Source organism: Zootermopsis nevadensis, unplaced genomic scaffold, assembly GCF_977971745.1.
Source record: "Zootermopsis nevadensis isolate Lab colony 2312 unplaced genomic scaffold, Znev_1.0 Znev_ptg000016l, whole genome shotgun sequence".
NCBI lineage: Eukaryota > Metazoa > Arthropoda > Insecta > Blattodea > Termopsidae > Zootermopsis > Zootermopsis nevadensis.
Genome location: NW_028259148.1, coordinates 4,663,093 through 4,680,902, shown reverse-complemented (window position 1 = coordinate 4,680,902; position 17,810 = coordinate 4,663,093). Strand labels below are relative to the sequence as shown.

The 17,810-nt window shown below is 33.7% G+C and overlaps 1 protein-coding gene across 14 annotated transcripts in view; it reads right to left on the bottom strand.

Annotated features, from left to right (window-relative positions):
- Positions 1 to 1,130: 1,130 nt before the first annotated feature.
- LOC110840107 (rhomboid-5) overlaps positions 1,131 to 17,810 on the bottom strand; it is a 262,804-nt gene continuing 246,124 nt past the window's right edge. For 7 of the 14 annotated variants that reach the window (XM_087349830.1, XM_087349829.1, XM_087349826.1 and 4 more), the window contains 7 exons: positions 17,489 to 17,650; positions 16,902 to 16,922; positions 14,899 to 14,987; positions 14,056 to 14,311; positions 13,628 to 13,728; positions 12,560 to 12,713; positions 1,131 to 11,041 (listed from right to left, as the gene is read on the bottom strand). In XM_087349830.1, the coding sequence (XP_087205956.1) occupies positions 10,607 to 11,041; positions 12,560 to 12,713; positions 13,628 to 13,728; positions 14,056 to 14,311; positions 14,899 to 14,987; positions 16,902 to 16,922; positions 17,489 to 17,650 (1,218 nt within the window). In that variant the 3' untranslated portion in view covers positions 1,131 to 10,606. The remainder of the gene's footprint in view (positions 11,042 to 12,559; positions 12,714 to 13,627; positions 13,729 to 14,055; positions 14,312 to 14,898; positions 14,988 to 16,901; positions 16,923 to 17,488; positions 17,651 to 17,810) is intronic. The other 7 variants (XR_015535362.1, XR_015535363.1, XR_015535359.1 and 4 more) reach the window with 7 other exon arrangements.

Below are 17,810 nucleotides of genomic sequence, written 5' to 3'. Positions count from 1 at the left end.
ACTGGCAGGTTGGAAGACAGAGGGCTCCTAGGCTATAAATCCTGGAGTCAAGCAGACAGGGGAAGAAGGGGAAAAAAGCTGATAGACTGGGAGATACAATGATGACTGCTTAGAATGAGGGAGATCTCTCATGGTAATAAGCACATAAATATTGTCAAGCTTTTTCACAAGAAGATGCTGCATACCACTGTGATTAGTAATAGAAAACAGACAGAATCCAGAGGCTTGTTGCGTGGAGCTGAGGGTCAGTGAGGAGGAGACACTCATAATGATGCTGGAAGAATCCAGCAAGCACACATACAGAAAGACTGATAGACATCTGGATGCAGTATAACTCTGCATCACAACACTACGAAATTTACACAAATATTTACATGATGTATAATGCAGAAAATTACTTACCAAGTTGTACAACAGATTTTGGAACTGACTTCCTTCAGCTCCCAGGCCATTTCATCCATCACACACTGGAACTGCCAAAATAAAAGAAAGACGGAAAAGAGGGAGAATATGAAGATAGAGAAATGAGAGGTAAATGAGAAGCAGAAGAAGAAGCACAAGAATGGATAAGAGGATAATAAGGGATAAGAAAGATCTGAAAAAGGTAGAGAACGGAGATTAGAAAAGAATGATCTGTACTGAGATGACAATGGAAATAAGAAGATGAGAAGAATATAAGGTAAAAGTAGAAGAGAAGGAAGAACAGCAAAACATTGTGAAGTATTTGGAAATTGTAATAAAAATAATTTCTCAAGTAAGTCATAATGGCATGGCACATCCTCAGGTTGCAGATGGAGGAGGAGACAGCAACCACATATGTACGTGGCTGTGAACATATTGCATAAATAGTCACAGTCTATAATGGTGTTTTTTTTTACTTTGGGATCACATGGATTTAAACCAACTAAGAGGCTGCTAGCTGGACTCTAACTACAGCATTTAATAGTTTAGCAATATGATACTACAATCTACGGCAGCTGGATTATTTCTAGCCTCACCAAATAGACCCCATCATTTAAAGGAAATTGGGTATAATAAGTTCTTCCCAAAATTGTATATTGTACCATTAAAAGCTAGGATTATTCTGATGATCATAATTCTGAATAGAATGATGATGAAACAATGTAATATTTATTGTAATAATCATTTATTTTATAATTACACAAAAATTACCCCATTTGTTTTTTGTCATATAAAAATCTAGGTTGGGGAGGAAAAATCACAATTACATTGTTTTATTTCAGTTTCATTAATATACTAAATGATTTCATCTTTGTGAACACTACTGAAAATACAAAAGCTGATTACATCAGTGCTTTCATATTCACTGTGGAACATTATGATTAAAATCATTTGTTTGGTTCTCCATCTTTTTTCAGTCTTTGGGCACCGTTAGTGAACAGTAAATAAATCAACAACAATCACGGTTACTGTCCTTAACAGTTCTGTTTGGTATATTTCATTATGCTAGTCGAATGTTGGTTTCAACTGCTCTTTTTCCCTTCTTTGAAAGTATATTAAATTTTAAGGTGAATCTAAGCTGAACAAAGTATTACTTTTTTACACTTGCAATAAGAATCAAAATTCCACAAATTATTGATATGATAACACATGGAGAAATAATATGATAACATTTTCTGTCCTCAATAAATTATTAATTAAATTAAAGTTAAAATATAACATTAAATAAAAAGAAAACTAAATCTCAATTTAATGATAACATGTACTGAGATCAAACTTCTTATTATGTTAATTTGAATATTTATTAGGCCAATGTTGATATTTGATTGAATTCTGTTGTAGATTCTTTACTTTCTGTTCTGTACTTGACAGCTGGTGGTGACAGATTACCATACTTGAAATAATTACTCCTATCATGAGCCAATAATATACCCAAGAAATATCAAGATATGGGAAGTCACAACTTAAAGGCAATATTTTCCCATATTAAGCTTTCACCCACCTAAAATATTTAATATAATTATATGGTCACTTCCAGTGTTTGGCACATGTTCATCATTCCTACATTTCAAATAAAGCCCAATGGAGAGAGATGGTAGAACAGAACATATTAACAGCTTAACACCAAATGTACAGCGTGAAAAAATGCTTCCTTTTTCCCAGTTACATACAACAGTAATGAATGATTTGTCTTGAATATATACTCAGAATGACATTTAAGATTTCTGTATATGGTCACTGCATCGAAAATGTTCTATGAAGAACTTAAATTTTAGAAAATATAGGTAACAGAAATCAGTTTCACAGTAAAACACTTCAAGTATACTGGCGGCCATTTATGCTTTGCCATATCAAATTAAAATCAAAAGCTACATGGATGTGTAAAAAAACTGCACAAACTAAAACAAATATGAGTCTTCTGATTAATGAATTGTAATATGTCAGTCATACAGAAGTTCATACTGAAGGAAAGATTTATGAATCTGACTTGCTCCCAGAATGTCCCTGTGCTGCAAATGATTTATACAATTCACATCGTCAGTAATCAAAAGATAAACTTTGGCCGTGTGAAAATAGTTGTAAAATAATGTTAATTTACCATCTAGGTCTCAGCTTTGGGATCAAGAAACCAAAAAATAAAGAAGAATTTACATTCATGAAGTAAATTACAAATTATTCCAAGAAGAAATCATACTCAAGAATTTTTTTATTTATTACAACTATATTTATGTAAAAATTTTATAGAAGAGTTGAGAATATTGTCATATGATGAAAGAAATGCAATTTGAAATCATGCTGACATTAACATTAAGTTTTTCTATTGGAATGTTAGACCTTCAGTTTAGATCTTATGGTCACCAGATTCTGAATATAACTGTCATGATAAAAGTAGTAAAATTACTTAATTTTAAATAAGTGTAATCTTTTGATTACCCATGACTTGGTCTTCTATTCTATTAATAAATAATGTCTCAAAAGTAAACTTTTGCCTACTATTGTTGATGTGTGTGATGATGAATTCAAAATGTTGACTATATTCTGTCACATACATTCTTTATACAACACTTCTAGTGGCATATTTCAGCATGAATTGAAAAATAAATAGAATACTCAATCAACATATGAAGATACCTTGCAAAAAAGATACTTCAGGCATTGAAATTATCCCTGTATCTGTTTTGTTATTGTTGCGAAGAGGTGAGAATATGTCTCAATGGAACTGGATCATTAACATGGCCACTTTTCCATCCCCCAGACAATAAATCAGTGAACACTAAGTAGCAGTAGAATGTTGTTGACAGGAGAAAACTGAAGAACTAAAAGAAATATCCAGTGCCACTTCATCTACCACAAATCTCACACAGACAAACCTGGGCATAAATAGAGGTTTCCGAGATGAAAGGCCAGTGACAAACCACCTGAGCTATAGCACTGCCATTCATGTAAATGGTCAATATTGGTTAAAGATTAAATCTTAGTTTCAAAATAGCAGAAATCACAGCACAATACTGCCTGTATCTTGCACGTCTTACTCCCTACTAACACAGTTCCTTCTGAGGACGTGAAAAGCCTTGGAAGATGTATGGAACAAACTTGTTTAAGTCCCATGCAAAAGAATCTGTAAATATGGATTGTGGTCATGTGAGGAAGAGAAGTCCTTGGTACTCCAAGCGTTGTTATATACTACAGTGTCTATAAGTGAGGCTAAAGACAACAGCAACTATTCTGAAAAAGAACGTTTCTCGATTTCAACAAAAATCACATTCTAAAATGCATACATTTATAACTTTCAACATATAATTCTAGAACCTCAACAAAATAGGTTTGCCAACAATTTATAAGCTGCTGGTTTATGCTAAGTGACCTTGAAGCAACAGGTAACAAAAGAACAAGAATCAGACAAGAAGACAGAAGAAGTCAATACAATACACTAAGCTAATGGACTACTGTACAGAAATTTGAAATAAGTTTAATTCCCTCTCTAACCAGATGAATTAAATTTAAATGTCTTGCAGATGCATGTTGTCTTTTAAGCTAACATTATCACCTACATGCCTTTAAATTTTGTAATACATGTACTAAATGAAAGGTGTGGGAACATTTAGGATATAATACATAAAAGAACAGGAAAAAGATGTCTTTCTGCATTGCTTAAATGTTAACCACAGCCAAATGTTGCAATTACAGAAAAAATTAGTAGCAACCATACACAACATGGCCAGTGGTTCTGTTCATGTACAAATAAATCAAACAGTTCACGCAAACCGATGCCTTCTTATGACATGATACAAATGCTCATAATGTAATAGTCTTAAATGCTCTGATAAATTCCCAGATATGTCATGTACATAGAGCAATTTATGATTTGGACCTGAAATTTGATGGAGAATTCAATAATAAACTTGTATGAATACTTCCTTAATCAACCAGATACCAACTGTAGAAATGAAATTTATGCCATTTTGGCTTCAGATGACTTGCACATTGCTTTTAATTTTGATTACTACTACATAAATCCATAAAGCAGTCCTTCCTGAGAAGCTAATAGTTGCTCCACTAGTCAATTTGAGTCCCTTAGTCTTTATAAATCTGGAATGGTACTGTATTGTAATGTAATCTTTCACAAAGTTTTCAAATATCTGTGCAAGCCTTAACTCTTATAAATCAGACAAATTTAACAACTAGAATTCAACATCCAGGGTTTTTTATGTGACAGAGAGCATGCAAGGGCCATTTTCACAGTTTATTATGCACTGGCTTAGTCAGTTTGAAAATGTCAGTAAGAAACAGACATAGGACACTAGGAAAAGAAAAGAAGACTATAGAAAATTTAAAAGTACCTTTTGCTACCATTTTCCTTGTAAACAGAGCACTGCCAATAACATCATCTCTCCCTGAAGATAAATGAAGAATACTTTCACAGTGATAATTATAACACACTGGCTAATCAATATTATGTATGATTATTACAATATAAAATGAGAAGAAATTAAGGAAGTGTGCAAGCTAAAATTTCGATTCTTTTTCGCAGGGAGAGATTAAGGCACAATTACTCATTACATTTTCATAATAGTCCTTCTTAAATAACTTCAAAATATACCACAAAACTCACCTGTAATATTAGTGCATTGTATTAAGTCTTCATCAAGTATTCAACAGGTTTTTGCCCAACTACCATTATGTTCCCCAGCTAATATTCCGTTCTCATAATATGCTTATTTTACTTATACTTTCCATTACGAAGAGCCCCTTGTGGTATATAAATTATAATGCATCACATGACAAAAATAGTCAGCCTGTGAGAACAGCAGATTTAAATCCTGATGCTGTGGAACTGTAGGTTATTTAATTCCGGGGTCCAAGAGTTTGATAAAAAAAACTCTGATGCTCGGCTAGCTAGACTGGGTATAAGCCATGATGCATGGCCGATAAAGGTTGAAGACACACAGGAAGATTGCTTAGCCTTGTATAATATCATAAGAGGCAATTCACATACAAAACACATTTGTAGACTATGATATCATTTACCAAACTAAAATTTTTCATGTGCTAGCAGCTTCTGTCTTGATTGTGGTAAAATTTGTTTTTCTTCACATGCAGTAATACAGAAATAAATATTTTCTATTATTCTTAATGGTGGTAATTATTATTTTTCATGATGAACAGGGATCACCTCATATGTTAGAGAAGGCATGGGGGACAAATTTTGAAGATTAATGGACACACATGGTACATATCAGTAACTGTTTAATTATTTCATGTTTCTTTCACATGTATTTTATTTCTGTGATGGTTTTAAGTTCCTTGCACTCACCTGTCATTACAGAATATGAGTACAAAAATTCTTCTTATGATGAATGATAAAAAAAATTATATCACATGCTCAAAAAAGCACTATGGATTATGATTTTCATGATGAAAAAATTATCACAAACTGTACATGATCATTTCATTTCTATACTTTTATATATATATATATTTCTTATATAGACACTTGTGTGCATAAGTTTTTATATTAATTTTTATTTCAAGTTATTTTATAGAAAAAGGGTACTTTGCAAAATGTTGCCAAGTTTTTCAAAATGTGATGGTCTGTTTTCCACCCCATCCTAGAGGTCTGACATTCAGATATCATTCAACAAGGGGTTGGTGGAGTAAGGGTAAGGGCTGATAGTAGTGTTATGGTTGAGAGGGAAGAGTAAAGAATTAATTATATGTAACATTTTTTGCAAGCAAATATGGCAGCAACAACGACTGAAATAATGTTTAGGAGCAGAAAAGAGACACTTCCATTATAACTGTTGCATTTTTTTGAAGGAAGGGGTGGATTATGATTCTTTTGTGCTTATGGTTCTTAGTTCAAAGCCTATTCTTGTTCCACATTTCATTTCACAATCTGTTAACTTACTTTCCCTAGTATTATTATATCACCATGAAGATGTAGAAGTTAAGATTATACAGACACCTATCAAACACATTCAGGGTTCATCATCATGTAACTAGAATAAGGGACAGGCAATGTGTATGCAAGCAACAAGATGGCACAAGTGAATATTAAAATAAGAATCTATTATCATTACACATGAATTACAAGGAATTTCTCAATCAGCTAATTTAAATATTACTGGAACACGATCAGTAGGAATTTCATCTGAAAGCAAAATTTAAAATTTGGAATCAGTAACATAATTATCTTCAACTCAGAAATTCTGAGGTCTATGTTCTTTTCTTTAAAGAGAAGGCTCAAAACATAACTGACTTATGTGTATGATTTTTATAATTTTTTTGTCATTTTCAGAATTCTGTTCAATTTTGTTGGTCAGTTTTGCAGTTCTGTGAATATTAAATTATGAACGCAAATTTGTTTTGGTAGTGATAAATACTTGTCAGTACATTAAAAAAGTAATTTTAACCAGTTACATTGACTTGTTTAAATATGCTAATGAACACTGATTAATCAGAATACATACTATAATATCACTTATGGTCACAGTCTTCATTACCTTTGTACTTAGTATTCAGGTAGCTTAACCAGTATACTGAGTACAATGACAGCCTAGCAAATTTCACATGACATAACCTTAATTTTAATGTGTGCCATTACTTTAAAATTTGAGGACTTATAATCCTTAGTCTGTGATATAATACTTTGACTATGGCACACATAATTAACAGGAAATCAAAGTTCATATTACCTTTAAATGGAAGCTTCATACAAAACTGCCCATCCCCCATCAGCTGTTAATGAGTTATATAATTTTAATTCATTGAAGAATTATAACCTCAATTCATTAATACTTGAATGAGGTAAATTTTGTTTACTCCTCTCAAAAAGAGTTTAAAACTACTTCAAATGCATGAAAACCCCTTATGTGTAGAAAAAACCCACAGACACATATGCATGGAATACCGACATTCAACTGAAAGAATCTCTTTATGCTTGATATCACTCTTGTTACACTAAAATGGACAATCCTGACAAAACATATGATACCTTTTGTATGTTAATGTTGGTTTACAACAAATTCCATTGCATTTGCATAAGAAAATGAAGCAGATACTGAAACAAAAAAATGTAATATAAATTATAATAACACATAACCAATGGACAACAAATATATTTGAGGCTGTGGCATTTAAATTCTGTTCTATAGTTTGTTTGAAGTAGAAAAATAAATGTATATGAAAGTTTTCATATCCCTAATAAATCTTTTTCTTTGTCTGTATCTATTATGGGGTTGCTGGCTGGAATTTAACTCTGGGCTTAACTGTTTAGCAGTAAGTCACTGCGACACACACTTAGCCGGACCATGCAAAGCAGTGACGCATGGCTCATAAATGTTAGAGTACAAATTAATTACCAGAATTTATTCGTAAACCATTGTTAATTTAATGTGTCTGAAATGGAGAACTAAGAAAAACAGCTGACTTACATGCGACATCTCATTTTAGATTGATTGTACAGTGTTTCTAAGAGACAATTAAACTTATTCTGAAGCTGTTAACTATGCTTCTAACCTGAAAAACCAAACATGTATTACAAGTATTCTGTTACAGAAATTGCGATGATATTAAATTCCATCCCAATCTAGTGAGAAGGTAAATAATGCAGAGAGTTATACACCCACTGCCTCATGTCTGCATGGTGCGGTGCTTAATTAAGCACCAGGGACAAATTTATCGTTTTACCGAGAACTGCTGGAAAAAATATTCACTGTCATGATGATGTTAGCTGGAAGATGTCTTTGTCTTCTGGGTCTTAGCACCATGTAGTCTGGTATAAGTTTACTTATGTTTCAAACGTATGACCTGTCTAAACCATCAGGGTGATTACTATGGTGATGGGGACTGCATGTACCTCTGAAATACCGGTAATCATCGATTTACGCTGGGGATGTGTTCCTGGACGAACCGGCGTAAACGGAATCGACGTAAATTGAAACTCTTTTATAACGCAAATCAATGGTAAGTCAATGACATACGTTCCCAGCACCCAAACATTGATGAGTAATATAATGGCATTACATTTAAAGCTCTGAAATAAAGTAAATAAAATAAAGGGAATTTAAAAAATATATTTTATACACTTACAATCGGCGAGGGCGTGATGAAGCGGAGTTAGTTCTCTGACGAAGTCCCTGGTTGAGGATCGTCATGATTTTTAAAGAAGGTATATAGTGTGGACTGATGTGATTTCTTCTTTCTTTCTTTCAAAATTTCACGATAAGGGCTCATGGATGCCATAACGATCCTCTTCGCTGTAGCACAAGAGCAAACTCGCATATGCAAAAGTTTGCATTTCAAAAACAGCTTTTATCGATTGATTGATCGATCTCATTGGAGCAAATTCGCGTTAACGAAACATATGTAATTGCAGAGATGACAGTATTTATAATTTTTCTTCAAAATCAGCGATGTAAGAATTACGATTTAGTATAAGAAGCAGTGCGGTAAACATTGTAAAACGTTATAAATAATAGTATTTTTTTTTCATTTTTGACTTTCTGGTTTCAAAATCGGTGTTATTCTGAATCGGCGCAAATCGAGGGCTACCTGTAATGGTAAAACTTCTACCAGCCTACATGGCACTATAACCCAGAAGACAGACACCTTGATACTTGCCACCATGAGAATGTGAAATCCTACTTATGATGTTAGTAAACTGTCCAGTCTATAAGCAAGAAATTTATAAGTGAAACTTGAAGAATTTTCAGCACAATATTTTCAAAAGAAAAAATGTTTTTGTCTGCTATTTCAGGAATTATGGTTAGCATATTTAATTCAACTTCATTTATAATATATTGTTTTAATTTTAAGATAAATATTTAGTAGCAGCCATACTAAATTGGTGATGTACTTCCACAGTTCTTGCAACTGAAATATTTTCAAAAAAAGATATAGAGTGAAACCAGCACAGTTTGATATTAAATTTTTAAGTGACATGCACTAATCTATAACATTATTCTGAACAGAACAAGACATTACTCACTTTTATCATGATTTTACCTAATCGCTTCCTCTTCTTAGCATTTATTGATCGAGTGCTGGCAGCCCTGTATACAGGCTCTTAATTCCCTACTTCTGTATGATTTAAGGTTATAGCTTAACAATGTCTGAAACAATTAAGTTCCCACTTCCTTATATGGCAACAAAGTTAAATGTGTGTTCCATGCAAGTGTCTGTGCATCCAACATCCATGCTCTCTAGATACATAACTTACTGACAAACAGTAAACTTGACACAGAGAATATCAACAGAAATATACTGCTGCCTTACACACTGTTCAAGAATCAACATTCTGTATATTTAACTGTCCACCATTCTAGATATGGTACCAGAAAAGAAACAAACTATAGTATGACGATTATTTAAAGTACCTCTGTGAGTAATTTAAATTATAACATTATGTTGACGTATTTTTCCAAGCACTTCTGTGGATTTGTTTTCATTTTCTTTTCAAAAATTTGTACGGTATTAATTAATGGGGAAAGGGTGTTTCGGAAACAAAATGGGATAAAGTCTACAACAGTTTTGTAGCAGTTAACAATGACAACCGTCCTTCCTTCCTTCCTTCGTTTCTATTTACCTTTTTGTGTTTTCAAAGGAAACTAAAGTTTAAACAAAAACATTTTCTTCACACAGTTACTGCACACAAGCTCCCACTTCCAATTCCTCTTATCGCATGATGAAATTCAAAGGAAAACAGAGACATGTAATGTATTTACAATATTTTGTATAGGTTTCAGCTGCCATTTATTTTTATCACTTTCGAGTGGAGCTCAGCAATTATTGGTCCACAAAACAAATTTATATACAACAGTTGCTTAGAATACGATGACCATCCATTACGAATCTTGACGAAAAACTGACACATACGTAGTACCTTTACTTAAAAAAATTATGTGTATTTTAAGTTTGTAGTCCACGTCCAAAACCGTGTGGTTTCCATAAAAAGCATGGGTAGCATGCGAGAGAACTTTTTAAACAGATCCCATTTCCAGTGCAGCCAGAGTTTGACAGGACACACAGTTCTTGCTTGAACCAGCTTTGTCACTATTCGAGCAAGACCGTTACTATCCACTGCTGCTGCAAATGCACCGAAGTTTATTACACATACGGTTCCAACCAACCGTACCCACTTTCGTCATACCACAGGTTCTTCCCTCTTGAAATTGATATTCTGACTGGCGCAGAAATCCCGTGTGAGTGGGAGGCAGTTGAAGATGTTGCAAACCTCACAGTCATACACAGGAATCACATAGAACAGGATGACCAAGGCAACAAAGAGGAAAAAGGAAGAGAGAAGACATACCCAGATAAGAGCTATCTTCTTATGGCGGTCATAGTGGCCGAAGGAGACATATGGCATGAGAGCGTAGGATAAAAGAAAACCAAAAATAAAACCAAACAGGTGGGCATAATTGTCTATCCAAGGAAGAAGACCAAAGAGGAGTAGCACCAATGTGATGGCTAACAGTTTCACCAATGCTTGGTTTGGGTGTTTCAGCATGGGCCTTACATTCAGCACCTCCACAATAAGGCAGGCCAGCAGACCAAACTGTGCCCCTGCAGGACCCACCTGTAAGCACCAAAAATGCAGATCAGTTAGGACTGAGAAAAAAGGCGAAAAAGCATTTTTCAATATGCATATCTTCTGACAAAGTATGTGAACTATTTCAGAAAGGTTTATTCCTCAGATTCTTAGGTTTCTACCTCTTACAAGAATCATCTGCAATTTTGTGTGTAACAACTGACTGGGAGAAGAAAGGAGAATGCCAACTGTAACTGCAAAAAATACTTCAATTAATAACTTCCTTTTATAAGGCTATTGGAAATAGACAAGATGTTGTTTTCTGGCTGAATGAACTCACTTTTTATACAGTCAAACTATACTAGTCATCACAAAATTTGATGCTACAAGGCTACTGTGTAGCTCTATGTTTACAATGTCACACTGTCAGCTTTAATGGGCTGTGAGTTGTGAATTGGCTGCAGCCATACACAAGCAGGTAATCATATCATGGCATATGTCAGAGGTGCTTACTGCCTCCATCATTAGGGCAATGATGACATGCAGTAAGCACCTTAGAAACATAATTTTCTACACAGCACAATGTCCTAGAAGACAGTCTGTCATCTTCATACTTACTGCCATGAGAATCTGAAATATCACAATATGTTATTTGCTTTTCACAGGTTCATAATATGTTACAGTTTGTGTCATGTATTAAACTGTTGTATTCTGTTTGGTGTATGGAAGATCTGACTTCAAAATTCAGGATAAAATAGACTATTTACAATGTATTTAAGTTCTTCAGAGATAATTCTGAACAGCCTGAACAGTCTGGTAAAATGGCAATGGTGCTGTTGAATATAAAATTGTATATTAAATTTAATGGCTAAATAAGGTAACAAACTGACTACTGTATTGTATTTGAAAATGAGGCCATAACTGAGCAAAATCACTTCATGTACACAACACACAAATATACACTAAAATAAATTGTACATTTCTTGTACACTAAAAAGACTAATTGGGTCGCAGTTTAGAAAAATGAAGTCTGTACCCTGAGTTACTTTTCATAGTCAGAATGCTGATGGTAGAGTACACAGATTGTATATTCATGGCAGTGCATATTTTTACCTATGCAGAAAAATTTAAACAATTCAAAACGCAAAGAATAATTTTTCATCTATAAAAATAATATAATACCATCTATAAAAATAATAAAATACCGCAGCAAATGTATTATAAGCATAAGGATAGTCATATAAACTAACAAATAAAAAATTCTGTGGTCAAAATATCTCATTACTCCTATTACAAATAAAAATGTTACATCAGGTTGAAGCGAGACGCCCCACAAAATGCTCAGCTCTACTGAAATGACCTGGATTCTGCTGTATGATTTTACCATAACCTTGAAGCGCCTAATTTTGTATGGTGAAAGCACCTCTTCTTTTCTCAGGATTTTGTTGACACAAATTGTACCGAAATAATGATTTGCTTAAATATTAAGACACGTTATGTACATGGAGTCACTGTGGTAGGCAATCTAACAATTAGTTCATTATAATTTAAATTAGAAGTACTTACATCAGCACGGTAGGGTACAAAAATAACACTGGCAAGATTGCCAGCTACTCCTGAACCCATGTAGATGATGGCAATTCTCAGTGGCCCTGTCAGTTTCTCAAGGTCTCTCATCAGGAAATACTGTATCAACAGTGTGATAAACAACTGGAATATTCTGCAGCACAAAATGAAATACCTGTTACTCATCAGGTGAAACCAAACTCATTATTCCAGTCAATCAGGTTTCAATACTGAAACCTAACAGTGGGTTGTGGTTCAAGACCAATCACGACATTTATCTAAATGCATATAAAATGAAAGAAGGCCCTACTAGACCAAAAATAAATACACCTCATGATATCTTCTCTGAATGTGTAATTTTTCATATCTGTAATACTGGATAAGCATTATTATGAAACTTTATCATGTAACATTTATTAGTTTCCTACTTTGCTTCAGAAGAACATATCACTTCCATCTTCAGGGCAGAAGAAGGAGGCAATATGTTTCTTCAAAATGTTGGTAAGCTTCTACAAGACTGTAAGGTATCATAATCCAGAAGACAATAAAAATTTTAACTCCTGGTAAAATCTCAAATTCATTAAAGTTTACTGCTGACTTCAAACATATTTTCTTCTGAAACCTATTGTTGAAATTTTTGATCAAATTTATTTCCTGAAATTATGTCATGTAATGGCTATTATATATCTAATTTGCATAATATAAAGTGGTTTTCAGACATATCCAAATGGCACATCTACAAGGAACAATGGAAAGGTACTGACATTCCAAATTATAATTATGTATCACTGGTTTGAAGTGATGTTCATGTACATAGCTAAAAATCAATGTGGTGATAAATATTTTAAAAATTTAAAACTTCCAGTTTAATGACACTTTTCAAAAATAAAAAATAACATGATAAAAGAAATAAATATACAGATTTTTAAGTAATAATAAATGATAGACCAGACACATAAAACCATATGGTGACTGTTACTAATTCCATATTATGAAACATTGAACTAGAATTCCACACTAGTAAATAATTTGCACACAGATAGATTACTAAGTTATAGATCAACTTACCCAGCATGAAGGAACAGTGAAGTCCAGAGTCGGTAGAACTGGTCAGGGATTTCAGGTGAATAGAAAGGAATCATCCCACAGACATCATCCAGACAAGATACCTACATCAGATGTACAAAGTCAATTTAAACTCATACTTAGTTCGGTGACAAAGTTATACATCCAGTGACAACAAATATGTTCACCTGTTTTGCTGCTTATGTGACATGTAAAGCTCTGCTGAGCTTCAAACTGTATCAATTCATTTAAAATGTATACTTTTAAAGTGCTAATATAATTTTTGCAAGAAGATAAAAGTGACAGGTGTCACAGAAAATAATGGTAATAATAATCTTTCTTCAATGTACATTTCTTTTGCAAGTACACAACATGTGAAAATAAACTTAATAACATATTACTTCAATTTAACCTAACCTAACCTAACTAACCTGAGAACAAAGGGAAGCCTCCTCATGAAAGTAGCCCCTGACAAAATCGCAGTACTCCTTGGTGGTTATGCGACACATGCCATGGATACCAATACAGCAAGGGTGGCCAATCACTTCACACACCATGTGCTCTGCCATTTTGTCTTTGTAGCGGAAACGCTGCTGAGAGATGGAATTGGTCTTGCGACAAATTGGCCACTTGGTGATGTCATCAGGCCATTCATAAGGTGCAACTGATGCAGGTGCTTCACAGAACCTTAAGCAGTTTACATTTCATATTAGACAAGAGCTTGATTTTAACATCATACACATTACCACATTTTGTTGTGAAGGCATATCTACTTTATGTATTCAAACCTACAAACATGGAATCAGCAAAACTATTGAGGTTAGGTTTTGTAACTTTCAGGTGTTGGAAGCCTATGCTATTGAAAAAATTGTACCAATATACTTTCTTTTTCTTTCTGAGACATTTCCACTTTATGTGGACTGCTAACAGCCAAGCCACCTGTCTCTGTTTTTAAAGAGTTCCTTCTCTCTCTCTCTCTCTCTCTCTCCCCCCCCCCCATTTCTTCTTTTGTTCTACCACTGTAACATCTTCATCTCAGTCTCTCTAATAGGCATTTTCCTTTTATAATCTTTGGGATTTTCTCTTCATTCGCTCTCAACAAATTAACTACTAGGCATTTAAATGAAGGTTGTAATTAAATTCCAGGGCTTCAAGTACACAAGTGAGGGTTTACACTGTCTGATGATAAAACATTATATTTTTTGCAAATTTCAGAAAACAAAAACATTTATATTGTCCTATTTCAACATTTTATTCTAGAACTAGGTACTTACTTAGGATCAAGTCCACAAACAGATCCAGATATTCTCCCCCCAGGCCCCGAATCTCCAGCTGACCATTTTTTCCATGTAGATATTATTTTCTAAAATAAATAATTATAATAATACATTATCAATCTCTTGTAAAACTAAGCTAAATAGACACAAAGATGCTGCTGTTATTCTGTTAGTTCTGCAACATTCATAGCAAAATGTTAGTACCACTTTCACAGAAATAAAGTTGTACATGTAGGCTGTTACAAAGAAAATCATTTTAATACCTTTTAAATTTAGTTAAAGCTTGGCAGACTGGTCACAAAACAGAGAGTTAATTTATGCACACTATTTACCACTGTGTATTTATAACAATACAGATACCCCAGATCATTGGTCTTCTTGTGGGCACATACATCTTCTTTTCCCATGTGACACAAACACAAGTGATTATTATGCACCTCTATTTGTGAAGTACTTAATTTCCTTACTGTGACCAGCCTGGCAACTGTATTCAATCAAAAGTATGTTAGTTACTCAAAGAGTGTGGAAAACATGTTCATTACAGACGACTCCAACATCCTGTGAAACACAAAGGATAAAGGTCGGATCTGTAACTGTCTTACAATGGCAATAGGCAGTGTTACCAAAATAAGAGGGAAAAAGTAACATAAGTACTTTAAACATAATACACCAAGATGACTTTCTAATTACTTTGTTTCATTAGTTAATTTAAAGTATTCTTGACAGTGACCACTTTTTAGACATATTAACCATACCCTAATAATTAATTATCAATATTTCATAATATTTATACACCTTAATAAGTTTTCTTACAACCATGCTACATATCAAAATATTATTAAACTTCTGCAAAACAAAATGCACGGTTAGACAATACAAATGGTTTAAAGAACAATGCTAAAGAAATGGTGTAATGAACTGCACATATAGTAGAAGAAACAACACAAACCATTCTTTCCAAATGACCGCATGCAGCTATTGAAAACCCATCAGTCAACTAAGGTACAATGGCAAGGACATTCTGCCAGATAAAACTTTCTCTCATTTTACATGTAGAATACAATTATCATGCTGTAAGCAGTTTGACAATCCTATGAGTTTAAATTAACCTAGACACCTACAACCACAGATTTATCTATTGAAGATGGAAGCTACGTGTTCTGCTGAAATGTTGGTAACCACCTACAACACTATGTAGCATCATAACCCAGAAGACTACAACCCTAATTTTCACCATTATAAAAACCTCAAATTTCCAGAACTTAATTGCTGAGAATCCTAAACTCTTTCATTTTACATACATATGTGATTTATGGGAAATGCTGCAGAATGTTACTAGAAAATGGAATTGCCTATGTGGTCAAATAAAACACAGCAAAACAGCTACAAAATATGGCTTTCCTACTTGCAGGATTTCGATGTAAATTAGTTAATGTAACATCCTATGAAAATCAAGGGCTCTTGTTTCTATCAATCAGCAAAGAGTGTTTTAAAAATATATGCATATTTCATATTAAATGTACAATATTCTCAAAATTCCACACTATAATATATATCATATAATAGTGATAATTTTCACAAGATTTGGACTTAAAAATTATGTGAGGCAGAGAACAAGACTGAAAAATATCGAAACAATTTTGTATAAAAAAGTTGTATTCCCTACATAAACTCTAAATAATGCAACACATTCTAACTGCCTGGATCACTTCTAAGACCAAGAATAGATCCAGCAATCCTCATAACACTTTGTACAAACAAACAAATAAATAAAAAACAACCAACCAACCATGCATTTGTTTTTGTGGCAATATGCTACACCTTTATAGCAAGAAAATAGTTAACACAGGGCAGAGGAAAGGCAGAACAATTTAAAGAACAGGACAGAAAAATCCAAGGAACAGTAATCAAAATTAATGTTAATGATGCAGTCTGGAGCAGCACTAAAAGAACCAACCAATCACAGGCAAGCTTTAGGAGCACAAGGTGATACAACGTACCATTGGTCTTAGTCCCCGCACCAGTTGGTTGGAAGAAAACAGAACACCGCATTATACATATGCTTATAATACAAATGTTATATCAATCTATCTATCTATCTATCTCTAGGACTTTATTCACTAGCAGCGGACACCACAAGATGACAAGACTTTCAGTTTCACCAGGAGATGCAAAGATTAATTCATATGAGGTGGACTGGATGGGTAGCAGTCTTCTCTACCTATGAGATTAAGGCCCAGTATCAATGGATGAAATACTAAAATACGGTGTCAAAGAAAGAACTTCAGGGTTTCATCTGTAAATATTAATTTACTACATTAACACCAAAACTTAAACATGAATTTCATTCAGTGTAATTCAATGTGAGCCCCAATGACTATCCTGCACACATCATAACAAACTTCACTTCAGTCTATACCCAAGCCAGTATAAACAAAGCTGAAGGAAACAACCTCTTTTATCATTTCTAATAAAGCTAGTACTTATCAATAACAAGATAAATTGTTAAGTTTTATGAAATTTGTAAAATAATCGTCATTCTCGTAACATACACTTCTAAATAAAGAAACTGGAAGTTGAAGCTTACTGAGCAATCGGCCTGGGAGGACTGCACACAGCCTGAATCATCGTTACGGATGCAGCATGCTGTCTCACGCTCCTTTTCTCTTCCCTTCTCTATCTCTCTGATGATTTTTGCATCTTTCCGCATGCACGGTGCGAACTTGGCCCCAAGATGTATTAAGTCCGCCTGTATGTGAGAGACAGTGACAATGTGATCAAAAGGAAATGCTTCTACAAAAGAAATCAAAAAGATAGTAAACAGAGAACCTCAAGATACTGAATGATTTAAGAAATCAACAATATGAATCATCACCAAATTGTAAAGGGATAAAGAACTCAGTTAAAGA